Raw genomic sequence first — 27,137 nt, 5'->3', positions numbered from 1 at the left:
AGGAAGACAAGTGGGGAAAACTATTTTGACAAATACATGTGCCTGTGTTTACCCTATCTCAAGATCCAATCAATATAAAGAATATTAGCCTTTTAGATTTCTTGAATTTATTTTGGATGTTTCATACGCAAATGTTTTAACAGCGGATATGTATTGTTTAGGGTCCTTGCCACCACAAGACAAATCGGCATTGCAAATTGAACATGTAGCTCGACTTGAATCGCCTTCTTTTTCATTTGCATTTACATTTATTCATTTAGCAGACGCTTTTATCCAAAGCGACTTCCAAGAGAGCGCTTTACAAAGTGCATAGGTCACTGATAATAATAACAAAAGCATTGAGGGTAGCCAAAACAAGAAGCACACATTGTGAACAACCAAAAAATAAGTGCCAAAGGGAAGAACCATAAGAGCATGTAGTTAAGCAAGTTACAATTAAAAAACATGAATCTCTATGTGCAAGTGTACCTGTAGAAAAAGCAAGCAACAGTAAAAATAAGATTAACTAAAATGGAATATTTCGCAGCAAATACAGCAGTTTAAATCAGTTACCACTAACCAACAAGAGCAACAAGTCTCCAAGCAAGAGTCATTGTGATCCTTGAGGAAACTAACATTTTGACTTAAAGTACTGTCAAACAACACTTTCTCTGCTCACAAGTTTCATTTTCACTTTCTCTCAGCCTACTGCATTGAACAGTCAACCTACCTAAAAATCAGTGGTGGGACGTTATTGGCGTTAACGTGCTGCGTTAACATGAGACTCTTATCGGGCGATAAAAAAAAATCGCCGTTAATCTATTCTCAAAGTTGGGTTGGGAGCTGGGTCTATACTACGCAAGCTATGATGACTTTCACCTTGATATTTTTTTGCGGATATATACCTAGCCGAATTGCACTGTAGGGGGCGAGAACGAGTCTTCAAACCTGTGTGTATTCCTTGTATATGAAATTATTACATCAAACATAACATGCTAACATGGATGCAGCTATGAAGCCACCTGGTTTACTTCAGGGAAAATGTATTTTTAAGAAGCTTCCCAATGGAAACCTCGACAAGACTAAGGTTGTTTGCACCCTGTGCTATGCGGAATTAGTTTACTGTAGGACTTTCAAATACCACCTAAACGCAAAGCATCACTTAACTAATGCGGAAAATGCCGGGCCAAGCACTGATGTAGCGCAGGGGAAGGGTCGTTGTCAAACTACTATGTTTGAGTGCAACCGAGGCAAGCCCGTCAGCACAGCTCTTTCAGCCAAGCTAACTAATCTAATAAACAGTTCATAAATACAAGTACATCTTATTGAACATGATTTATTTTCAACACCAATTATCATAGTAGAACAGCTTTCTCAAACAGTTTGTGATGCATTTTGGAAACAGAAGATGAGCCCCTGGTCTAATGTGCCACCTGGCTTGAAAAACCCGTTCTCAAAGACTTACTTTTAGTCATTGGGTAGCACACATATTCAGAATGCCTTCGGCGGAATTCAAATGAGCCATTTTAATCTAGATTAATCTAGATTAATGGCAAGATTACTTTGAGATTAATCTAGATAAAAATAATAATAATCTATGCCCACCACTAGTAAAACCTTCCCGTAATCAACAGTGGCGTCATTATATATCGGGGGGGGTTCTCTAGAGAACTTCAAAAAACGAAGTTCTCTAGAGAAGGGAGACTGCCGTTGGAATGAAAGGGAAAAAACTGGCGGAGAAAAAGGCAAATATCGCAAATTAATTATATTTTTTACAATGTAGTTAAGGTGGCAGGCGTGTTTTGCTAAGGCGGCTGCCTCAACAGCAAAGTGCTGCGGGAAACCCTGCCAAATATACAGCTACATTTTACTCAGACTCAGAGAGTAGGCAATTTTTTTTGCCTTTTTTTAAATGTATTAATTAGTCAGACCTTGGATTTTGATGGTACATTTTTTTGTATACAATTCCACCCTAATCCAACTATATTTCCACAGTTTTGGAAGGATGTTGTGGAAGATGCTGAAGTCAGGGACCTCATTTGGGACAAGGGCAGTCCTGGACAGGGTAAGTTAGTACTGAAAGCATAATTGTCCAAAAAACATGCTTTAATTGATTCTTCAACAGGATACATGTTGGTGATTGTATAACCGGTAAATGGACAACTTGGACCTGAAGATTAACAGACAAAAAAAATGCACTGATGAAACCAGTTAATACTTTTGGAGGAGAGCTTCCATCAAAGATCTGTCAAAAGTTTAAACTACTAGTGTTTCAGAAACTTGATGTGACATTTGTATAAAAAATATATAAATTAATATAAATGGAACGACCCTGCTGTTCTTCTCATGCTGTTATCTTGACACAGATGGCATGTTATGGGACGAACGTTGCAATGCTCTCTTCCACCCTCTTCGTGACCTTGGCATCAGTGACATGGAGGGGCAGCGCGTCTTGCAGGTGGCAGTCATCCTACGGAACCTCTCATTTGAGGAGGCAAATGTCAAATTGTTGGCAATTAACCGCACCTGCCTGCGCTTCCTCCTGCTATGTGCCCACTGCAACTTCATCTCCCTTCGACAGTTGGGTTTGGACACTCTGGGTAACATGGCAGGAGAGGTGAGTGTAAACTCCATTAGACATTAGTCAAAATGATATGGGGGTCTCATCCTTGTTGGTTTTGTGAAAATGCCTTGCCGGCTGACACGGGACATAAAATTTGTCTTGTTTTATAACCTCTGTTTTGTAAATTATTTTAAAGGACAGTTTTGCACTTCAGTGTGAAATGTGTACCCATATGATTATTTTGGGCAACTCTAGCCACTACTGAACAGTAGAATCTTGATGCTGTTGGTCAGCCATTACATTTACATTTATGCATTTAGCAGATGCTTTTATCCAAAGCGACTTCCAAGAGAGAGCTTTACAAGAGAGCATAGGTCACTGATCATAACAACAAGTTAGTCCCAAACATTGCAAGCAGCCAAAACATGAAGCATACATTGTGAAAAACTAAACAAGTGCCAAAGGGAAGACCCATAAGAGCATGCAAGTTACAAATTAAAACAACATGAACCCCAAAAAGTGCAAGACTGTACCTGTAGAAGAACAATCAACAGTAAAATATTTCACAGCGAGTTCAAGAGCCATTAATGTGTTTTGGTCTTCATTGGAATACTTATTTCAGGAATGTAGCAGAAATAAACATGGCAATATACTGTCATGTTTTTTTTTATCATGAGGTAGGCCTTTACTACTTTGAGATGGTCAGAATTGCCAAAAGACTATATTCTTATGGAGTGTTGTGTCAGTTTTAAACCAGTAACAGGGCTCGACATTAAGGCTTGTCTGGGACAAGTGGATTTTTTTGTAGGGCAAGTGGAAGAGAAATGTACTCGCCCCACTGGACAAGTTAAAACTCCAACAAAATAAAATGCCTTGTAATTTCCCCTTATGTGCCAATCATTACGTCTGTTTTACTGATTTTATTTTACCAAATTTTGCATTAGCAAAACATTAAAGTGGCTATGTCTAAAGATCTCTCCAGACCGTGCAACTAATTTAATGCTCAACACTTGAACGGGGGCTTATTACTTGAAAGAGGAATTATTTACTGTGTCGTCTCAGTTACACTATCAGGGCTAGGAAATACTGTGACTTGCTAAAGTAGGCAAATGGCTAGAAGAACATAAGATTTCATAATCATTTCAGTAAATCAAACAGCTGCAAGACCCAGTGAAATGTTATATACAACTAGCAAACTAACGTTAGCTAGTATCGCTAACGAAATTGGCCAACTCTACTTTGGTAGACAAGGCTATCCTCAGTATTTGCAAGCTAGCTAAACTTATACTATATCTAAAATAATTTTGTTAACATAACAATGGCTTTTGCTACTAAATTTAAATGTTGGTGTCAACTAAATTTTTCTTTCTACAATTTCACTTTCTACCCGACCGTTATGTTCTTCCACCCGTCACTTTCTTCCACCCGTTATTTTTAAACTGCATTATCATTTTATTTTAGTGAGGAAATAATAAAAGGAGTCAGATGGCTGAGCAGTCAGGGAATCGGGCTATTAGTCAGAAGGTTGCTTTGGTTTGATTCAGGCCGTGTCAAATGACATGTCCTTGGGCAAGGCACTTCACCCTACTTGCCTCGGGGAATGTCCCTGTACTTACTGTGTCGCTCTGGATAAGAACGTCTGCAAAAAATGACTAAAATGACAAAAAATGATGAAAAAGGTAAACTACAAATAACTAATGTTGGGGAAATCAGTTTGTTTTGTAACACGTTTCTGGATAAATAAATAAAAAAAGTTTTATATCGGCCGATACATCAGATTTTTTAATGACCAAATATCAGTATGGGCTGTAAAAATCCTTTATCGGTCGGGCTCTATTTTATATCCTAATTAACTGTATGCATTATTGTGTTTTTTTCCCTTACAGCTCCAATTAGATCCAGTTGATTTTCGGACTACCCACTTAATGTTTCACACCATCACCAAATGCTTGATGTCCAGGGACAGGTTCCTCAAAATGAGGGGTGAGTACCATGTTTGCATGTCTTTCATCGTTATTTCTACTTAAATGATAATGTAAGTTGCGTTACTCTAATTTACATGTTCAGTTCAGTTGGGCCAAACATGCTTGGTTAAACATGCCAGTTACCAGATAATCATAGAACATGCCAAATGGGTTGATACATACCACAAAAAAAGTGTCTTAAGTGTTTATCTTAGTCTTGTCTGTTTTGCTGTGAATGTGAATACTTCTAGTAAACTGACACCGATTGGTTTTGTTATATTACAAAATAAATCATGTACAAGCCTCCAGTCTGGGTTATGTACCCTCATGACCTTTTGATCTTGGTTCTCACTCTTAGCCATGGAAATCTTGGGCAACCTGAGCAAGGTTGAGGATAATGGCATGCTGATCTGCGAGTACGTGGACCATGACTCTTACAAGGAGGTGATTGGCCTGCTTTCCCTGCCAGACCTCATGCTTCTCATGGCTTCCCTTGAGGTACTCTACCTACTGGCGGAGCTGGGAGAAATCCCCTGCAGCAAGATTGCTTCTGTGGATAGGAGCGTAGGTAAGATACCACACGGTAGGCTGGTATGGATCAGCATGGTGTGTTAACTTTGTTTTTGGCCTGAACTATCTTGGAGATATTTCCCTGTTATCCTCAATTTACAGGATGCAAAAGGTGTGCTTTTCGGCGCCTCCTGCTTTTTTCGCGTCAGTTTGGGTGACTTGCGTGAATCGTGCAGATCCAAAAAGTTTTTTTTAGGGGGGGGGGGGATTTCTGATTATAATTGCACCAACAGTAATTCTAGATTGCCTACACCAAACAAGTAAATAGGAAATAAGCAAATCAGCAGTAGCCTATGCGCGCAAGCGTGAACCACTAGTGTTTCTTCTTACTGCGTATCTTTTACTGTCTGCGGTGGGTACTCAATAAACGGACTCCGGTCCGGATCCGGACCGCAATGCCTTGATTCATTGGTGCAACCCAGCGAAAAGTTGATTCTGAAAATCACGTAGACTGTCCATAATTCCGACAGCTATTATCCTGCGTGCGCGCGGATCCACGCCATTTCTGATAGACGTGCTGACAAATTTATTCAGCGATCCTCGAATCGATTTGTGAAATTCTTGCTCCTTTTTTGCTCATTTTCTCAGCACCCGACTCACTTTCATTTTAGAGCACATCAAGTCGAGAACAGGAATAAAAAAATATTGAAAGTAAAACACATTTTTGTGATTGCAGGCACTGTGCGGTCGTATAAAAACTGATACTTTGTATTATAACTGTCGTTAGATCTGTAAGCTGCTGTTGTAGTACGGGCGTGCATGTGTGGCTCTTTGCTATGGTGCGTCTTTTTTGTGGCTCTTTATGCCGGACTGGTTAGCCACCCCTGTACTAGAGGTATGAGAAATCAGGTAAACCAACCATAGCCTTGTAAGCCTATACAAACATTCAAATACAACTGCTGTGTACAGAAGAGATGTGTGGTGAGAAACTGGTCTATCTTTCACTATTTAGCCTTGAGTTTGGATGAATATGCTGAATAAGTCACTGGCTTTGATGGATCATGTGTGGATAAGTACTCCAGTATGAACCTTGGAATAACAGTGACGTTCAATCAGTAGGGAGTTCAGAGCGGGTCATTTTAATTTTTTGTTTGGACAGAATGTTTGGTGTTGTCCGTCTCCACCCCTCCATTACTCTGGTCAAGCTGTGTCTGTTGTATTCCTGGAATTACTTTGTCATTGTGGCTACAAACTTTATGCTTTAGTGTGTGTATATATATGTGTGTGTGTGTGTGTGTGTGTGTGTGTGTGTGTGTGTGTGTGTGTGTGTGTGTGTGTGTGTGTGTGTGTGTGTGTGTGTGTGTGTGTGTGTGTGTGTGTGTGTGTGTGTGTGTGTGTGTGTGTGTGTGTGTGTGTGTGTGTGTATAAAAACTATACTCAGGACATGACATTGTCACCCGCCAAATGTGGGTCGAATTCGGCTGTGGCGGGTAAAGCAGTCAGTCTTGCTAGCCAGTTTGGCGGGTGGAATTATATGTATCTCTCTATATACTATTATTTTTTTATTGTAGCAGGGCTACCAACTCATGTATTTCAACCAATTCTCACGCTGAGAAGGAAACGACCAAGTAGTTCTGCTAACGTTGTAACCAGTAATGAACGAGGCGCAGATACACTGAGTGAAGCAACACTCAAGCTCACTATGCGCGAACATGGAACACCTGTGAAATCTCGTCTCGTGGGTGGGTTGCGCAGCAACATTTTGGTTGGCCCTGTCCTGGGGTGTAACTGGAAAGGGAGGGTTTTGACGCGCCAGTTGTTAATCAGGCTGAGTGGGGCTGGAGATACTTGTTTTTACTAAATAATAAAATATATTTTTGTAAGTCAGCCTCTGCTAGTCTTCTGTGTTGCCTGTTTTGCAACCCTGTTGTAGGCTAGTCTTCTTAAAACACATCTAAAATAATAAACTCATTGCAGGGTTCTCAAGCCTCACACATTGACCGTGAGACACATTTCAACCAGTTCACTCGCTCACACTTTACCCCTTGTCTATATTCGCGCGTCTATGGAATCTAAATTGATTAGACAAAAATAATGTAGTTGTTTATAAATATTTAAGTTGACGAAGTTTTGCTTGTGGGTTTTTAATTGTGGACTCCTGGTGGAGAAAACTGGTGGAAACACAGTGAATATCGCTAATTAAAAAGATAAAATAAAACTTATTTTTTACAATGTAGTCAAGGCGGCAGGCGTGTGTTGTTAAGGCGGACGCCTTAACGGCAAAGTGCTGCGGGAAACCCTGGATAGGACTGGGCAATAAATCTAAGTAAGGATTTCCCTCAATAAAGATATAACATTAATTAATTTTCAAAAATGAATGTCAATAGAGAATAATAAGGAACCACAGTCCATTTAATTTCTTTGGTGCAGCAGGAAGCTGAAATTGTTCCAAAATTATTCTGAAATTGTTCCACAATATGTAAATGCAAAATGTTCCTCCAGCCGTTTATGTTTAGTAACACACCTTTTCCAGACTTTTATTGCCCCCGTCCCAACTTTTGAGACGTGTTGCTGCCATCAAATTCAAAATTACCTTATTTTTTCCTTAAAATGGTACATTTCATCAGTTTAAACTAGTGCTGTCAGTTTAACGCGTTATTAACGGCGTTAACGCAAACCCAAATTAACGGCGTCAATTATTTTATCGCGCGATTAACGCTATTTTTGGCCTAGCAAACTTTGTAGTTTTTTTCACATGCTGTTGCCACAACTACCGACGTTAGAAAAACTACAACACCGCACCGGATCTAGCTAGACCGGAAACAAAACAACAGGCACGCCAAACACTCGTTTGGCTTGCGAGCTGGCTAAAGAGTAGTAGCAGAGCCCGTTTACGGATATTAGACATTCTCTGGTAGTAGGCTAACGTTACGTTTTGAGTGGATGACGAGCGCGAGATGCCGAAATGGATGCCAATAAGATTCTGAATGGAAAGTTGCCAAATGGTTCTATTGACAAGACCAGTGATCTGTGTGTTTTGTCGTTGTAAACTGAGCTATCATCGAAGCACGTCCAGTCTGAAATACCACTTGATGGCCAAGCACACAGCTGATGCGAATTCTCTGCCCCCTCGTCAAAGCCAGGCGATTGCAATGTTGTTTTCAACAAAAAAAAATATTTGCACAAAGCAATCCGAACCACTTTTCTATGTTGATAAGAGCATTAAAATTTGAAAAAAGATTGGGACAAAAAGAAATCAGGGACATTTAGAATAGATAAAAATGTGCGATTAATTGTGATTAATCGCGAGTTAACTATGACATTAATGCGATTAATTGCGATTAAATATTTTAATCGTTTGACAGCACTTGTTTAAACATTTGACATGTTTTATATGTTATATTATGAATAATATAATGGGTTTTTGAGATTTGTAAATCATTGTATTATTTTATTTTACACTACGTCCCAACTTAAAACTCCTACATTCAAGAGTGCCCGAAAGGTCTTTTACTTCCTATGTTCAGGTCAAGGGTTCTGCATATTCATTGTAGCATAAATCTTTCCCCCATTGGTTCCCAGGAGTCTGCTGCCAATGGAATGCTGGTATAACCCTCAAGGAGGCGATATAGAGTCCCTTGCTGCAAACGCAACCGTTTTAAGAACTCATTTGTTCCAACTTCCATAAAACCTCTCAATGCTCCTTGAGGCTGAAATCTATGTAATAATTTTTATAGTGCCTTTATTACAGTGATCTTTTAGCATGTATTATTATGAGGTGTATGTATGTGTTATGTTATGGGACATGTTCAATACAGTTATGTAACTGTTGATAATGTTTGGCTGAGGATGTATTGTTTGTTGTTACTGTGACTGTCAAGGCATTTATGACGCACCACAGAGACCAAGACAAATTTCCCTGAGTGGAACAATAAAGTTCATCGTATTGTATCGTATCGTATAAAAAGATATTAAAGATTATGGCTGGCTTCCTACTTTTAACTTAATCTCAAGGATTGTGTTTTGAATACATTTGTATATCCCCTTCTCTTCCTTGGCAGACCTTCTGGTGCGATTAGTATCAGTAGACCTGCATACATTTGGACCGGATGCTCTGACGGCAGTGAGGATAATGGAGCACCAGAGTGCTGGCAGCAGCCAGACGGCAGAGGTGCGGCCACAGCTGGTGGAGCAGGTGCCTGCACCAATGCAGGGGGCTCCCATGCCTGGTAAGTTGCATGGCCTTTATCTTCAGACAAATAATACAGTTTGACTTAAGTCACAGGTTTGCACTATGCTATTGGAAATGTTTGCCAAATGTGATGACAATGATGCAATACTACAACACCACATTGCAAATGTTTAAATCATATGTCGTATTGCTTTAGATTTAGATATATTATTAATACTCCAGATTAAGTTATTTAAAGCACTTTCTTGCAAGGTCTAATTATATATATGATGGCGCATTGGTATGAGTTTGTGCGGAGCTGGGTGACCCTGGTAAGAGTTTAGCTGGAGCCGGGGGCCCTGAGCAGGGCTCTACGCCAACTTTTTTTCCCCAAGGAGTATATCTGCTCCTAAATGAGAATTTAAGAGCACATAAAAAAATGTAAGAGTTTTACAATCAATTCATTTCATACATATTTATACTCTGTGTGTGTGTGTGTGTGTGTGTGTGTGTGTGTATGCATGTACTAAGGGACATATCTGTGGAATATGGAAAGATAAGACGCCAACCAATTGGAAGCATAGATGGTTCAAACATCTAAAGACGTTTGAAACGGCTGTGTTTTGACAGCAATTTGTCACCTTTAAAGGAATTTCACAGTCTCCTCTTGCTGCCCCTCGAGTAGCACTGGTTGCTGCTGTTCTAAACTTGACGAGGCTGCATAGTGGTGGGGGGGCCAGGTTAAACCGGATTTTGAACTTCTTCTAAAAGTGCCCTTTGGAGACTCCAAAAGGACCCTTGGTCAAATACTTTATCCATACTAGGATAAAAAGGTATTACTTTTTATAATTGTTGGCTCTAACAAAAGCAAGGTTCTTACACCTTTTCCAAAGTCAAATTCAAGCATTTTCAAAGTGCATTTTTATAACCTTTTTCAGCACCTTACAACTGTGGCAAATTACATGTTTTCATACATCACACTTCACATCACATTAAATCAGATGTTATAGTGCTATTAAAAACATGATCGCATAGAAGGTTGACAAATTAAATCAATGTTGATTATTGCTCTTGATATTGTAATAACGATTATTAATGTTGAGTAATAGAATACATAAGAACATTTCTGTGTGTGATGGGAAGGCTAAGAGGTTGAAAGTTTAGAGAATGTCCCCAAAGACTATTTTCTGACAAACAATTGTGCAATATTTCCATCTGTGCCGCTATTCAAAAAGTAAGTTATCCCTGAATCTCTTCAGGTATGTCAAGTGCATTGGTAAGGCTGGCTGTCAAATTTAAGGCACGTTGAATATGAGGCTATTGGAGTACCTCCTGCACTGTTCCAATTGCAACATATCTTCACTGTGTTGGTAAGGGCTGTGATCTCTCCCATCCTCTCCAAAACAACCCAGCTAGTTATGACATAACATGACACAACAAGCCCTGGGGCCAGTTGCACAAAAAAAGACCTACTCTTAAACTTAAATGTAACTAAGTCCGACTTGCCATAGACACTTCAATTTACCTGTTGCATAAAGCTTCACTATGAGTGACTAACGTAAGACTGACTTATATAGCCTGTTGCGCTTTGCATTATGGGTAAAATAAGAAAAAAAAGAATATGGCGGACAAAACGGCGACACAATGAAGAAATTTAAAATTCACCGTGGCCAACTTCAGGCATCTTTAAAATCACATGTCGACCGAAGCTGCTAAAATTTACATTTTCTCGCAGATTTTATCTCACATTAACTACTGCTTACCCACCTGGTCTACTGCCAACTCCACTACCCTTAAACCAGTCATATCTCTCTACAATCAGGCTCTCAAAATACTTGACAAAAAAACTCAATCACACCATCACTGTTCAGTCCTCCATAAGTACAGACTTCTGAGTTGGGACAACCTGATCACATTTGAGACCTGCTGTTTAAGTTTTACTTGGCGTATTTACACAACTCAAACACTCAAATGTAGCTTCAGGTCTGCACTATTGCATGAAATCGACGGCAGCCCTCTGAGTGTCTTTGTTTACATGCTGCGTGGTCCGAAAGCCGATCAGCGCTCTGATCACGCCGGCGTGATCGTCGACTCGGAAGAGTTAAAGCATTTGATTCATAAGTGTTTGTTAGCGTTTGAATATTTGATTTGCAAATTAAATATGCCAGTGTTGTATTGGATAGTAGCGTGAACATTGACAAATTCCCAATGTTAGTTTCCTCAAGGATCGCAATGACTTGCTTAGAGACTTGTTGCTCATGTTGGTTAGTGGTAACTGATTTAAATTGTTGTACTCGCTGTGATTTATATTTTTTTAATATTTTTTTTACTGTTGCTTGCTTTTCTACTGGTAAACTTGCACTTATAGCGATTCATGTTGTTTAATTGTAACTTGTTTAACTACGTGCTCTTATGGTTCTTCCCTTTGACACTTATTTTGGTTGTTCACAATATGTGCTTTATGTTTTGGCTACCCGCAATGTTTTTGGGGCTATCTTGTTATTATCAGTGACCTATGCACTTTGTATAGCTCTCTCTTGGAAGTCGCTTTGGATAAAAGCGTCTGCTAAATGAATAAATATATTTATGCAGATATTTTGCATACTCAATATATTACATTTCCATTTTATTCATTTAGCAGACACTTTTATGCAAAGCGACTACAGTATCAGTCTAAACAGTCTGTAGTGTTTCCCACAGATTTGAAAGCAATTTGTGGGAGTCGGTCGACCCGTGTCTGACCGGGGAGGGGGGTAAAAATAATTCCTATGTTAATCGTTTGTTACAACACCCTATACAAAATTAACTGTCCTGCTTTCTTACCTGCCTGTTACTACATCTTTGTCCACCTCACCTGTTGCTTCAGCTGGCTCTCTCACAGCAGCATGTTGGATGCTGTCCTCCTCTCCTACTCTTTCTTCAATGCCTAACGAATCTCTTTCTTTCCCTGACCTGTCTTTCTGCTTGAGCAGCACTGGTTGAAGCCTTCAAATATTGTAAACAATTTCTGCATATATGCAGGTAGCAACGCTAGTGCTAATTAACTAGCTGGTCGGCTCCATGATGCTACGTAAGTAGGGCTTGTGAGACTGCTCACCAAAATAACAAAGGGGAACCCATTTGTCTAGCAGATCAAGACATGTCTATAGGTACCTTAACTTTCCTATACTTTAAGCTACGGTACTAATGCTGAAGGCTCGCTGATATCACTCTGTCTTACTAGGACAGCGGATCTATGTTGTTGCTGACGTTGTGACTGTGTGTGTGTGAGAGACGTGTGAGTGACAGAGAGACAGAAAGAGAGCAGGGAAAGGAAATTCAGCTGAACGAATACGCTGCGTGTTTTAAATAGCATTAAAAAAAAATAGATATTTAACAAAACGCAATATGTGGCGGCCGGTGTTGATTCTGTGGTACACTGACACAAATTAGTCTATGTGGGAAACACTGGTCTATACTTACTAGCCACATCGCTTTTGAGCATTTCATTTGAACATTCCAGCATTTGTCTGAATTGTTAGAAACTTTGGTTTAATCCATGTGTTGATCAATTAACTTCTCAAAACTTCTCTCTCTACAGCAGCAAGAGTTCCTGTTCAGTCCACTCCACCTGGTATTATGGAACTTGATGGAGAGAAGTTTACAATACAATGGTGAGTTGTAAGACAAAAATTTACATTCCATTAATCAAATATTAGGGATGGCGCATTCAAACATTTTACATAAGTCACAATGGTTGTTCTTGTTGTCCTCATTTTAGGCCTGTTCTGCCATACAGTGTTGCATGTACAGCTCTGCTGTGCGTTCGCTATGTTTACATTAGCATTCGTATTTTTTCCTTTGTGCTATGCAATATTGTAAAATTGTCTTGTATGTTCTGTATCACGTTCACGCAAGACACCAACTGACTGAGGTGGATAAATTCATAAGAACATTTTTCCTGTTGTATGCCGTTTGAGGCTTGCTATATGTATGCCCCAAGAAATTGACCGAGGAGTCTAAATTGGTAGAAATAATGTTCTTATCCTATTCTTGCTGTGGCTCGTTTCAACAACCGACCGAGGAGCAGGCTTGAGTTATCGAGTTACATTTTATTACCGTATCTTTCGGAAATAAAACTGTGGTTTGTAACCCGATTTTACATCTTGTGGTGGTGCGGTTTATATTTCAAAGCGGCTTATAGAACGTTTTATAAAAAAAACAAGGTATAAAAGTAGAAACACTTTTTTTGTGAATGCTATTAACTCGTTAAGGCAGTGTTTTTCAAAGTCTGGGTCGCGACCCAGGGGTGGTTGGCGGGGAATGAAAATTGGGTCGCCAAATATGTTTTCATTACTGGCACTTCTACATTTTACTCTTAAGCGTACCGGCACTTTTGCTTGCGTACCGCTACTTTTGGCATGTAGCCGGCCCGATACTCTACCACTGACAGAAAAAGCGTCAGCATCAGAGAGATTGGCAATGACCCTATCATTACGTGACTTACCTCAGATCTTGACGAATCACGTAAAGGCAAGCAGTTGGCCCACCCTATCAGAAGTTTGCTTCTCCACGGACACTAGTTCGAAAAAGCTGTCTGATGCCTGCGTAAGTGCGTAACAGATTTTTCACAGCTGAAGGTACTAAAAGAACGCCAGACACGTCAACAGAGGTTCAAGTCCAACCAGAAACATCGGGTACGAATCATGAGCTTCAAACTTGTTTAAATAAATACATACATATTCATGGCCGCGGGAACTAGGGATGCTTAGGGTACTGCAGCACACCCTGACAGCACGAGAATTTAAAATGATATGACTTGAAAATCCACCACCGCGGCACAGCCCCGTAGTAGCGGACTGGCCATCGGGAGCACCGGGAGAAGAATAACGATGGAAAACCAGGCTAAGAAACGTAAGGGTGGGGCTGAAAAGCTGAGACAAAAAGACATCACCTTCACTAGACAAGGTTTTACCAATGAAAAAGCTATGTTTTTTTTTGTTTTTTTTTTCCGTTTTTAAACTATATTGAAAATCGTAAATGCAGTTTTCCAGGCTATTGGGAATGATGACACTTTCTTCCCAAGGAACCAGACACTCGACGGGCATGGCTGATGTTTTTCTATGAGAAGATCCCTGTGAAGTTCGACACTCATTTATTCATTTGCTCGAACCATTTCACCAAAGACGGTTTTTAATGAAAATCTTGGACAATTTAAAGAAGGATTTGCCAAGCCGCTGTTGCTGAAAAGAGGTGCTGTCAAACTGCACAGGGATCTTCTACGCTAGACAAACATCAGCAATGTTAGCTAGACTCTAGCTCATCTGCTTTTTGTTAAGACTGTAGGCATGTAAACTAGTTTAGCGTGCCAATGCAAGAGCATAAGTAGAATGTGTGATGATTTAGCCTAGTTTATTGCCAATGGGGTTAACGTTATTTCATGTTCCTGACTGTGTTTCATTCAAATAAATAACCTGTGTTGTCATGTAAATCTACAATTCAAGATGCATGTTTGTCCAGATCTATTTTTCAGAGAGCTAACTGAAGCTGAGTTGAATCACGGTAGTTTGTTTGCTAAACGTGCCAACATTACCCACCTAAGGTGATTCTGTTTTTTTTTTGATAACAGAAGTGGAAACAACTAGCGTAATCATTTCAAATGATATCTAGTCAATCTGTTGAAAACAGTGTTGTGTAGACACAATAGATGTTTTTGTTCATTTTTATTTCAAGTCTCCACCTTCGTTGTTTCAGTGAGTGCTGTTGTTGCGTCTTTGCTCCACAGCTTCAGTTGTTGTAAACCAACCAATCAGCGCGCAGCTCATCTATATATTCATGAACTGGAACAAAACAACTGAATTTGTGTCAGATCTGCGACATGTGCGTCAGGTCTTAGAGACTGCCGTCTAACAAACCCACTCATATCCGTCTCATTAATGTTAATCAAAGAACTAGTGCTGCCAAACGATTACAATATTTAATCGTGATTAATCTCATTAATGTCATAGATAACTCGCAATTAATCGCACATTTTTATCTATTCTACAGTGTTTCCCACAGATTCGAAAGCAATTTGCGGTTTGTTAGGGTTTTTATTTATTTATTAAATATATATATATTAGCTATATTGGATGCTGTCCTCCCCTCCTACTATCTCTTTCTCTCCCTGACCCTGTATTTATGCTTGAGCAGAACTGGTTGTGGCCTGAAAACATTGTAAACAATTTCTGCATGTATGCAGGTAGCAACGCCAGTGCTAAATAACTATTTAGCTGGTCGGCTCCATGACGCCTGGTAAGTAAGGCACGTGAGACTACTCACCAAAATAACGATGGGGAAGCCACTTGTCTAGCAGATTAAGACATTCGTAGGTACCTAGCGAAAAGTAACCTCAACTTTCCTAGACTTAGCTACTGTTCTAATGCTGAAGAGTTGCTGATATCGCATACCGTCATCAGGGCTCTCAAGTGTCACGCATTGAGAGTGACAATCACTCATTTTGGTCTTAAGTCACGCCCTCCCGCCACACATTGTATTTTTCAAGTAGAAAATTAATATTTATAATATTTGATATGCCGCAGCCCAGTACGCAGGGCCCAAAAAATACTGAGGTCATGAGTCAGAACTTCAAGGCAGGTTCGGGGGCATGCTCCCCCGAAATTGTTTTTAATTACATTATTTAAACCCGGCCATTTTCAGAGTCTTAAGGAGCAAAAACATCATCATTATGACTTTTGAATAGGTTTATTTGTTTATCAGAGAACATCACCCAATTATCATGCATTAAACATCTGACTTTTAAAACGTATACAGTTCTGGCATTGTCTCTTCCTTTTTTAGTACCTGATCTCCCTCTATCTCTCTCTTCACTGCTCCTCTTCTTGCTTCTTGGCCCAAAGATGAGCTTGGTTTGACAACCTTTTCCTCACTATCCTGTTCTCCCTTTAGTGAAGAATATAAACAAAGTCAAATCCTAAACTGATAGAAATGAAAACAATATGCCATTTCAACATCATGTATTCAGATGTGTCATCTTTAAAGGGGCAATTGACTGGGTTTTTGGGGTATTTCACATTGTTCCATAAGGTCTCCGAATAGGGTATGTAACATTGGTTGGGTTGAAAATGGCCCAGGTGCTCTTCTATTCCCCCTGATAGATCCTCTGAAATGTTCCCGGGAAAAAACACAAGGTTTTCTCCTTTTATGGTATGCTCATTAATATTTAGATAAGCTGTGCGCTGATTGGTTGGTTTTCAACGAGTGAAGCTGGGGAGCAATAACGCAACGCGGCCAACAGCAGCACTCACTGAAACACCGAAGCTAGAGACTTGAAATAAAAACGCGTAAATAAATCTATTATGTCTACACAACACTGTTTTCAACAGATTGACTACCTATAATTTGAAATGATAACATTACTTGTTTACACTTCTGTTGTTGAAGCAAACTGGATCAACTGGTGGGTAGAACGTTAGGCTTAGCAACCAAACCATATCCTGATTCAACTCTGCTTCAGTTAGCTAGCTCTAGATATCTTGCTGAAAAATAACCTGACAAATATCTGGACAAACATGCATCTTTAATTGTAGATTTACATGACACAGGTTATTTATTTGAATGAAACACAGTCAGGAACATGAAACAACGTTAGCCCCATTGCCAATAAACTAGGATAAATTATCACACATTCTACCTATGCTCTTGCGTGAGCAAGCCAAACTAGTTTACATGCCTACTACAGTCTAGGTGTTACTAGTAACAGTTAACTACTAGCAATGCTAACGTATCATGTATCTAGCACCTGCCTTTCTCCAGTTCTTGAAATAGATTATCTAGACAGGCGTTAGCAATAAGCCAGACTGCTGTTCGTAGTCTGGCTATTTTTTGGGAAGCTGCCCTTCTAATGCCGACTACAGCTAGTCTAGCTAGTCATTTGATGTGTGTAGAAACATATTTAGCATTCTACCTATGCTATATACAGGACACGTTAGCATTGCTAATAACTGTTAGCGCAACATCATACTGTCCTTACAGCTTGCGGTTGCAATGAGCATACGGTCGGAACAGCACCTCTTTCCAGGTTCAGCTTCCTAGCAAATCCTGCTTGAAATTGTCCAAGGTTGTCAAAACTGTGAGTGTCGAACTTCGCCGGGATCTTTTCATAAACAGCAGCCATGCCTGTCGAATGTTTGGCTCCTTGGGAAGACTGTGAGTGTTAGCCTTCCCTGTACGGCCTGGAACACAGCATTTACGACCGTGGTCCATTTGGTTGTTATAATTCAAAACGTTATTCTTTGTAATTTCTTATAAGTAGCCTACACAGAGCAGCGTGCAGCTAAACTAGTATTGGAGATAGACGCTACCTCGGGCTGGTCTGGATGTACATTTTGGGGCGTGACAAAGATGCAGACCAGAGCCAAAAAGGTCGGTCCCTGGTCCTACGTCACACCGGTGGCTTTGTTGAAAAGCTAGCGTTTTACAGCCAAATTTTCTTTTTGAGATTTGCATAGGAAAGAGGTGTCAATGGACTTTGATATTCACTGTATGTTCATTTTACCCACCGAACTGTCGTTATTCAACTATGACAATATCAAATCGGTTTTGCAATCAACTGCCCCTTTAAAAACCTTGAGGGCGGTGTGGAGCTTTTGAAATTGAGGTAAAAATGGGGCATTCTGAGGCTTTTTGAAGGACCATTATGGTGACTCATGAAGTAAGGGCAAGTTACCACAAAAATAGTTTTATTATTATTTTGAAAATTAACCGGATGTTTTATTTTGTATCTGCCGTGTTGCTGCGTTGTGCTCCGGCATCCGGAAGAAATATATAACAGGTTCAACATCCGACATTGAGAAATCAACACTGAATAAATGTTTCATTTTCAATCAATCACATCAATGACGTATCAATCGCTAAATGAATGTTGATTCAACCGGTGGAAATTGATTGACGACCGGTACTGGCGGAGTTAACTAAACTTTAATTCGATGTTTCCTTATCTGAGTAGTACGCTGGGCTGCAATAAAAATATTTCCACATGAAAATGAATTTTCTTCTCACAGTCATCTGCCACTTAAACTTCTCTCAACCTACATGTTTAGTTTGATGCACTCCTCTTCCAGTGACTGTAACTAACTGACTCACGAACGGTAGCGGTATGTCTATAGCGGTAACAACATCAGCGTCTGACTTGTGTGTGGTGGTTACCATAGCGGCAGTGCGTTTTGTTGATGACGCGCAGCACGTATGTCCAAACTCTCAAGCTACTCTTGGCTCTTAAAGTATAAAATCACGTTACGGTTTGTGGGAGACTAAGATCATTGTCCTACAGTCAGTTTCACGTGTACTTTTACTTTGAGTTGTACCTCAATTTAAGAAAAAAAACTGAAATAAGAAAATACAGAGGACACGACCTTGGTGTCCTCAATGGTAGTTACGCCCATGGCCGCAGCACCCAACCAAAATTCCTCAGGCCGCCCCACTCTCACTATGGAACCGGCAGTCAAGCGCGTCTCCCATGGAGTTCTTAGTCGAGCCTGCCACTTATCAGTCAATCCAAAAAAAGGTCTATACAATAGCCAATCGGAAAATAGCACCATTGTATCTGGGTAAGATTTAATGCAACAACCAATGGAAAAAAGCATATCCTGTAATTTTTTCGTGATTATGGTACGTCTTCCGAAAGTTTTGTTCATCTACAAAGCAAACCGCTGGAGCTCGAGCATCACTTTGAGCACAGTCATGATCTCCTGTTTTGATGTTACAACAAATTCACAACATGTTTGACACAAACAATGACAACTTGACTGCTGTTAAAAAATGTTCAATGTTTCCCAGATAATTAGCATCAGTTTTTCACGAGTCTCAACCAACAGTTTTACAGCCTGTTCACTGACAACACCTGCTCAGAACAAGTAGTTCATAGATGTAGCTGGTGTGTATCAGTGAAACTCACTCCTCAGGTAAATAATAGGCCACGTGCAACAACGTATAGCCCTTCGTTGGCCTAGCTGGTAGTGGCGGCACTTAGTATGTTAAAGGTGGCAAGATTGAACCCAGTGCAGTAAATAGGCCCGATGCCTCTGACTTTTAAAATGTCATATTTTATTAGTATATCCTGGCCATGGATGCATTAATCATTGCTGCCTTTCAAAGATGTTGGGTAAAAAGCAATACATTTTGACCCCCTGACGGGGAGGGGGGGGGGAGAATGTCACTCTTGCCTGTCTTCAAAACTTGAGAGCCCTGCGTCGTTGCTAACGTGTGATGACTTTGAAACTGTGTGTGTGTGTGTGTGTGTATGTGAGAGACGCGTGAGTGACAGAGAGACGGAGGGAGAGCAGGGAAAAGAAATGCAGCTGAACGAGTACGCTGTGTGTTTTAGATAGCGTTAAAAACATTATTTTATAATGAAACGCAATATGTGGCGGCCGGTTTTGATTCTGTAGCACACCGCCACACATTAGTCTGTGTGGGAAACACTATTCGAAATGTCCCTCGATTTCTTTTTGGCCCATTGTTTTTTCTCATTTTAATGCTCTTATCAACATGGAAAAGTGGATTGGAGTGGAAAAACTTTTTTTTGAAAACAACATTGCAATCGCCTGGCTTTGATGAAGGGGTGGAGAATTTGCATTAACTGTGTGCTTGGCCATCAAGTGGATGTGCTGCGACTCAGTTCACAACGACAAAACACACAGATCACTTCGGTCTTGTCAATGGAGCCATTTGGCAACTTTTTAAAAGTAAACTTTCCATTCATAATCTTATTGGCATCCATTTCGGCATCTCACACTTGCCATCCACTCAAAACGTAGCGTTGGCCTACTACCAGAGCCTGTTTAAGGATAGCCTGCTCACTCCCTATTAAGCCCTATGGAACCAAATTTTGTTGCAGTTCCACCAGAGTTCCACTGGGAGTGATCGTGGTCGAGTGCAAAATGAATGGGAGTCTATAGAGCTAAACGGTTACATTTGTCTTTTTTACCTGATTGTCATTGAGAAATCTCAGATTTGTAGTTTTTGTATGTTAAACATGGATTACAGTTCGAAAAGTTGAATGAACGAGTACTTGTGACCTTTTGATTTCTTACAGGGTAAGTCGTTGTTGCCCATAACACTCTAGCATTCTGCTAACGAATGCCGATTGGTTAGTGAAGGACTGACTACTACCAGAGATCCCGCTTGATGGCATCCGAAGCAGAACCAGAATATCAGAGCATTAGCAACATTAGCAAACCAAAACCCTTTCTAGTATGTGTATTGACAGGGAGAGCCTCCACGGTCAGCTGTGTTGTCAATGCTTTGAGAGAAAAGTGGCAGTAACCAGAGCTTGCCGTCAAGCAGTATCTCGGGCAGTACAATGTGTATGACGTCAATTACATTTTAAAAGGCTTTTTAGAACAGAAAGGTGACTTAAAAAAAAAAATCTATCATCCAACAGTGTGTATTTTCATAAAAAATGATATCCTGAGAAAAGTGGATTTTGAGGGGTAAAGATCCATAGACCTCCATTCATTCTGCACTCGACCGTTAGCGCCCTCATATGGAACTAGAGTGGAACCTGCAACCAGTTCAGAACCCGGAAGTTTCCCCGAGAGTGGGAGTCCTCCCCATATTAGACATTCTGTGCTACTACACTTAAGATGGCTCGCTAACCCAAACAAGTGTGTGGGCGTGCCTGGTGTTTTGTTTCCGGTCTAGCTAGATCCGGTGTGGTGTTGCAGTTTTTCTAACGTCACTAGTTGTTGCAGCAACAAAGTTTGGTAGGCCAAAAAAAGAAAAACGTTAATCCTGCAATAAAAAATGTATTTCCTTAAAATGGGTTTCCGTTAACGCTGTTAATAGCAACAGCAGTTAGGCTAGCTTGCTCGTAGCACAATCGGGTCAGCTTCTCCATGCAGAGCTCTAGACTGAGACAAAATGGTCGCATTTGGCATTGTTACTGACAAAGGTCGCTTCCAACAAACCTCTTGAATTAGCCATTTCCCCCTAAATAAATGTCAACCGTACTTAAGCTTTTGGGGCTATATTTTCATTTAGCAGATGGTACTGTTTAAATCGCGATTCCATCTGAAATACTGCCGGTGACAACGTTGTTAGAATAGCTTGTTTCAAAGGGGGTTCTTAATGAATTAATATAATGAGTAGGCTGAATGCTTGAAAATATCAATAGAAGAGAAAAACTTGGGACATTTAAGTCATAAAGGTTAGGACCATTTATACTCTGGATTGTCCAATATCTTCGTTTGACCCAACTTTTCAACTGAGGCTGCTATAGCTTATCACTATTCCCTCTTGCAGGGAAAATGAGAAGACAACTTTTCATTCTACACTTCACTTTTAGTATTTTGTAAATGAGCATCAACAAATGTATGCTTTTAAATCTATTTAATCTTCATAAATAATAAGTGCACATTTATCTAAAATATACAGAAATAAGTTGTAAAAAATTACAGTTAATAAACAGACCCATCTGAAGCGACACAAGCAAGCACCCCCTACAATTTCCCTAGAAATTGTACCCTTTAGAAATTGTACCCTCTCTAGTTTACTAGTGTCTTTACTTTTTCTTCTGTTTGTGAACAGGATGAATGCACACTTTGAGGCCAACCCTGACAGCTCTGTGTCTCGATCAGACATGTACTCTGAGTACTTGGCCATCTGTAGTAAGATGGGTCGTGGTGGCATCCTGACTTCTTCTAGCTTCCTCAAATGTCTACGGTAAGTTTGTTTGGAATAATGTCAATACCCTCATAAAATATTTTTTATGCTACAATGGCATTTTTGGATATTGCATCCCTGTTCATGTTTTCATCACACTTTTAATTCTCCCTTAAATTGACATCCTAGGACCATCTTCCCAAACCACACAGTAAAGAGGCAAGATGACCCTAAGCCAAACTCACCGGTCCACATACTGGTCATGGGGGTGAGGCGGCGGGCAATCCCACTGCCCATCCAGTTGTATTACCAGCAGCAACCCAATAATGCACCACCACTGGGACATCGACATGAGGGCCCCGTCGAACAGCCCCCCTCAGGTAAGAATTAAAGATGACTCGTACTTGGTTTGATTACTACAGTCTGCGCTTGATAATGATTAATAAGTAATCTCAGAATTCATACTATGTGCTAACTATTGTAGGTTGACCGATATTGGATTTTTTACGATTATTAGTAGATTAACCGATTGTTGACAATTTCAAATGACAGGCAAATGTATTTATACTTGGACAATACATAGCATCTACTAACTAATACAGGAGGTATATTTGAAAACGTACTCTTCAGGACTACTGAATGGACGATTACTCATTATAAACTTTTTTTGAAACCAAAGCATGAAATACTTGTAGACTTCAATAGTTTACAAGAAGCAGAATATATTACATTTTCTTGCCTTATAGTTTTTGAGTGGCATGCTAACTGGTCAAGTAAATAAAAGACAATCAATTACAGTTGCCACACAACGTCTATGTCAGTAGCACCATAATTGGCAGGTACAGACAAGTCCATTCCGGAATGAACACATGTACGACACTTGTTGTCTCTGTGGACAATAATTTGGATTATTTTGTCAGGAGTAAGCCTATTGTTAGTAATAATAGTATTCCACTGTCAGGGAAGAATTCGATTAATAGGGACTCCTATAGGGAGACATGCCACCCCATCGGGTGATAATGGATAAGGAATCAAATACAAAATGGCAGAAATATTCATATATTGGTGAATTGTCAACTGTTGCACATACTTCATGTGTCCATCAATGTTGACCTATCGACTTGATATGGGCCACACATGAAGAGGACACTACAGTATTTAGTGAGAAACCATGGCAACTTAATAAATATAAAAAATATATAGCTGCAAGCCGCAATGAGGGGGCCAAGCAGATTAAATGCCGAAAAAAAAAAACGTTTTAGACATCCGCGGAACAGGGTTCCGAGTACACGTAGCAAGTTTGGCGGCACTGCCGGCAAACGGTTAGGAAAATCTAAAAACCGTGTGATAACATTTGTGAGGGTTGGTTTGAAGATGACCCGTGCCAAATCTTTGTTTTTTGCACCGCCGCCTAGAGGTCAAACCTTTTGGGGCATTTTTACAACGTGGTCCCGGGTCTATGTACCAAGGATTTCATTGGTTCATTACAACAAATTACTTAATCATGCGGCTTCCTATTACCACTGAACAGAGACACGGAGCAACAGTAACTTTATGAAAGTGAGGATACACTTAATTAAAGGAAGTGTGAGTAGGTTATGAACTACTACTGCTTACTCTGCCCACACTATCCTCATTCATGCCGTTTCCCCCTCTCCCAGCGCAGGGATTTCTGCCTTGGTCACGCCAAGGCAGAAATGCGGTATAGAAAACCCTAACCCTAAACCTAATGAGGTGTAGAAATAGGCCAAAAACATGCCTCCTGCAACCAATACATTTTAAACACGACACTGCTTTCAAAGTTACCCCAAGATAGCTTGAAAACCAAGGATATTGAAACTTCTTGAGTTGATCACTTTCTAGAATCTGTCAAAGCACAATTGACAAGTCATGTGGGCAACTGGGCTAAGGCAGAGCTCATGTTCAGCTGCTTGTGAATGTACCTTGTGATAGTACAGCGGCCTGACAATACTTTAACATGGTCAGACTCTGGTCCCATTAAACGACACAACATGCACAATTAGGCTGACCAACAGGATTATCTTAACCAACAAACAATAACATTTCACACATTTAACTGAACGAGCACAACAACTGAAATCCCTCGCACGGCTGTTGTAACCAAACTATTTTCCACAACTCTGCGTTTTTTGGTATGCCGCACTGCATGCTGGGTACCCAAGGGCACTGACGCTACAATATGATTATCTAGCTGTCTTCGACTGTATAATATGACAAGATTCAATTCAATATATTTATTCATCATCATCATTCATATGTCATAGAAAACAACGAAATACTGTTTAGAGCATTCAAACACTGCATAGTTTTGACATAAAAAGTGCAATACAAGGTGCCCATAAATAACCCTTGTGTAAACCTTAGCACAATCAAGACACGTAACAGTAACAATATTCAGTAGGGCTGTCCCCACTCCGTCGACCAGTCGATTTTCCAATATGCTCTTGGTCGACAAAGATTTTAGTCGAGCTGTCTCATGGCAGTGTGAGATCTGATTTCTTGTCATCATTGCTGAATTAACGAAATGTTATACAGAAATTGTAGATTATATTATTTAAGACAAATAAAGCAACTCTAAAAATATATAATTTAAAAGAAAAGATGTTACTATTTTCCCTTTCGGTATTTTGCACACGGCACAAGCACAATTAGCTGCAGAACTCATAGCCTACTTTGTTGGTGTTATTAGTCAAAATGGCAAAGAAATCTGTAGTATGGCAGCATTTCATTAAAGTAGATTTACATTTACAAAGTACCGGGTGACTCGAAAAACGTTGAATACAAACTCTGCCAAGAACGGTTTATTTTTCACAGTTCGACGTTGAGTATGATGTAGCCTACCACCTGAAGAACGCAAGTTGGCCTAGCCCTACTTCGCTCATGCAAACGCACTGGGTTGAAAAATGAATATGCCTATTATAAGAATCACATCCAAATCGAATGACATTATCTTTTCCAGCTAAGACAACAAAATATTTCTCTGTTGCTCCGTTCCCTACCCAGCTTCTACGTAAGTTTGCATGCTGCAAGTTCAGGCAGTGATAAGCGCGCTCTGATGATTTGTATGTTAAACAAACAATATTTTTTATTTGTAGTACATTGTAATGGATACTAAATACCATCGGCATTCGGTTACAACAGGACTGGTGATACGAGTCTTATTATTAGTAGGCTATTAGCGGCTGAATCTGCAATGTCCAGCAGCCATTGAGTCAGACAGTGAAAGTTTCTTTTGCGTTTCTAATTTCGATTAGTCGATTCAGACGTTTCAGTCGGGTTTTGGTCGACCAAAGAAAATCTTAGTCGGGGACAGCCCTAATATTTAGTATTAGCAGCATCGTGAAGGGCTTGAACAGCATAGACATAGACGAACTAACCAGAACATAACAAGGGCGGCACAGTCAAGTCATGTGGAGTATGAGATTCTAGTGACGTATTAAGGTCTCTGAGTTTCCTGCATGAACCAGTTTGGACCGATTAGCAAGCTAACTAATGTTTTGTTAGCTAAAAGCAATGTTAGTTCGTTTGGCTAAACTGGTTTTCATAGCAACAGAAATAAAACAAATCAGATCAAATGAACTTTATTCAGAAAGGGGGGGTGGCAGGAACATACACAGAAAGTGAAATTAAACGCATCTTTCTGCCTTGAGGCTGTGTACTTATTTTCATTGTTTGTAAACACAAGACCCCCTCTATATGTAAAGATAACATCCAAGCTAGCAATTTTGCCAATTCTGACTGCAATTTTGTACTGTTATGGGTTGTTTGAGTTAAAGAACTTGAAAAATGAATTAAATGTCTGTTAAATGTCAAATCCAACTATACATGTATAGAGTTTCCAATCAAATCAGAACTCTTTTTTTTTACCTAGAGGTTTAAAAGGCTGCCTCAGATTGTCTTATAAAACAAAGAGATTATGAAATTGCACTAGTTGGGCTACAGAGTAGAATGTTGATGGACTAGTTTACTAACTAGCTGAGATGAGCCAATCGATAATGAATAAAACTAAGGCAGTATCGTTTCTGAACAAAAATCTTGTTTTGTCTAAAGAAAAAATGTTTACTTTCATAACTATGACAACCGGGTCAAAGCGTACACAGGGAGCTTCACTAACATTAGACACACAGGAACGGGCCATAAGGACAGCTATAAGTTCACGTATTTGTCTTGCATGACCTTTTATCATTTCAAAACCTCATATCTTACCGAAGATGCTATAAAAGAGCTTAAACGATTGATGAACAACTAGGCTATGCAGGCATGAACAGTTCTGAGTTCGAAGCTGCGTCAACTGAATCATGTGGAGGCAATGGTGTTACCACGTCACTTACACTAAAGACTGTCAGTAACAAACAAACAAGTCCAATGACTTTATAACTTTCGTTTAGCCCCCCCCCCCATGGCATATACTATAAATTGTTCAGGATTGAGAGCTTTTTACCATCGCATACAAAATCTGAAATACAATTACACCACAGGGTGTTACTCCACAAGGGCCTATGATAAAAACCAAGGCGAGGGTAGGGGTGAGGGGTGGGTGCTTGGTCAGCCCACCCTTTTCAAAAAATCTTGGATGTCTGTGCGCCTCACGAAGTTTGCACGTGTCAAGGGGCCAGATTGTGTGTGTGAGAATTTGGAGCACGCACGCTGAAGAGAAAGGGAAACTTTTCATCAGAAAAAGCCCTAGCAATTAGCCAAACATGCATATTTAATATATTCTATACCTTTTCTCAGATTTGTTTAGTAAACATTGTCAAGAGTCTTCATATGAACTTGTGATTAAATCAGAGTATCAGGAAGCATGCTTAAAGCAATATTTTAGCGTTGGCAATAAATTGGATTTCCTTTATTTCAATCATTTTTTGAGATATTAAGTTGCCTTTGCACATGGTAACATGTTGTAGTGTCTTCCTCGTGACATACCAAGTTTGGTGTTGATATCTCAAAGATTTGCTGAGATGGGGGAAACACTATGTTGATTTTGTCGCCACGGCAACATTTCTGCCGCCACGGTATCAGAAATAGGGCTGTACAAGATTATAGACTGTCTATCAGCAGTGATTGTTAGAGTGCATGTCGGAGAATAGCAAGGACACACGCTTCACAGCGCAGTTGAGATTGCGTGTGTGCGTCCTTGAGAACCGTAAGTCGTATAACTTGTGTTTTCAGTTCATTAAAGCCTGTTATTGTCAATTATTAATTGGCAGTATATTTCTGCCAATGATTTGATTTGGCTGAATCTGATTTTGATTGGCTGTACCAGACAACTGTACCGGATTTGAGTGAG

General features: G+C 39.9%; 1 protein-coding gene across 3 annotated transcripts in view; it reads left to right on the top strand.

The window, feature by feature from the left end:
• Positions 1 to 27,137, top strand: part of arid2 (AT-rich interactive domain 2) — a 52,789-nt gene that overhangs the window by 12,373 nt on the left and 13,279 nt on the right. For 2 of the 3 annotated variants that reach the window (XM_084701342.1, XM_084701344.1), the window contains 8 exons: positions 1,975 to 2,044; positions 2,346 to 2,596; positions 4,429 to 4,525; positions 4,865 to 5,074; positions 9,078 to 9,245; positions 12,768 to 12,840; positions 21,755 to 21,889; positions 22,019 to 22,209. In XM_084701342.1, the coding sequence (XP_084557468.1) occupies positions 1,975 to 2,044; positions 2,346 to 2,596; positions 4,429 to 4,525; positions 4,865 to 5,074; positions 9,078 to 9,245; positions 12,768 to 12,840; positions 21,755 to 21,889; positions 22,019 to 22,209 (1,195 nt within the window). The remainder of the gene's footprint in view (positions 1 to 1,974; positions 2,045 to 2,345; positions 2,597 to 4,428; positions 4,526 to 4,864; positions 5,075 to 9,077; positions 9,246 to 12,767; positions 12,841 to 21,754; positions 21,890 to 22,018; positions 22,210 to 27,137) is intronic. The other variant, XM_084701343.1, reaches the window with a different exon arrangement.

The sequence above is a fragment of the Hypomesus nipponensis genome, chromosome 7 (genome assembly GCF_054491055.1).
Source record: "Hypomesus nipponensis isolate SF chromosome 7, ASM5449105v1, whole genome shotgun sequence".
NCBI classification, from domain to species: domain Eukaryota; kingdom Metazoa; phylum Chordata; class Actinopteri; order Osmeriformes; family Osmeridae; genus Hypomesus; species Hypomesus nipponensis.
This window is presented reverse-complemented; position numbering and strand designations above follow the sequence as displayed.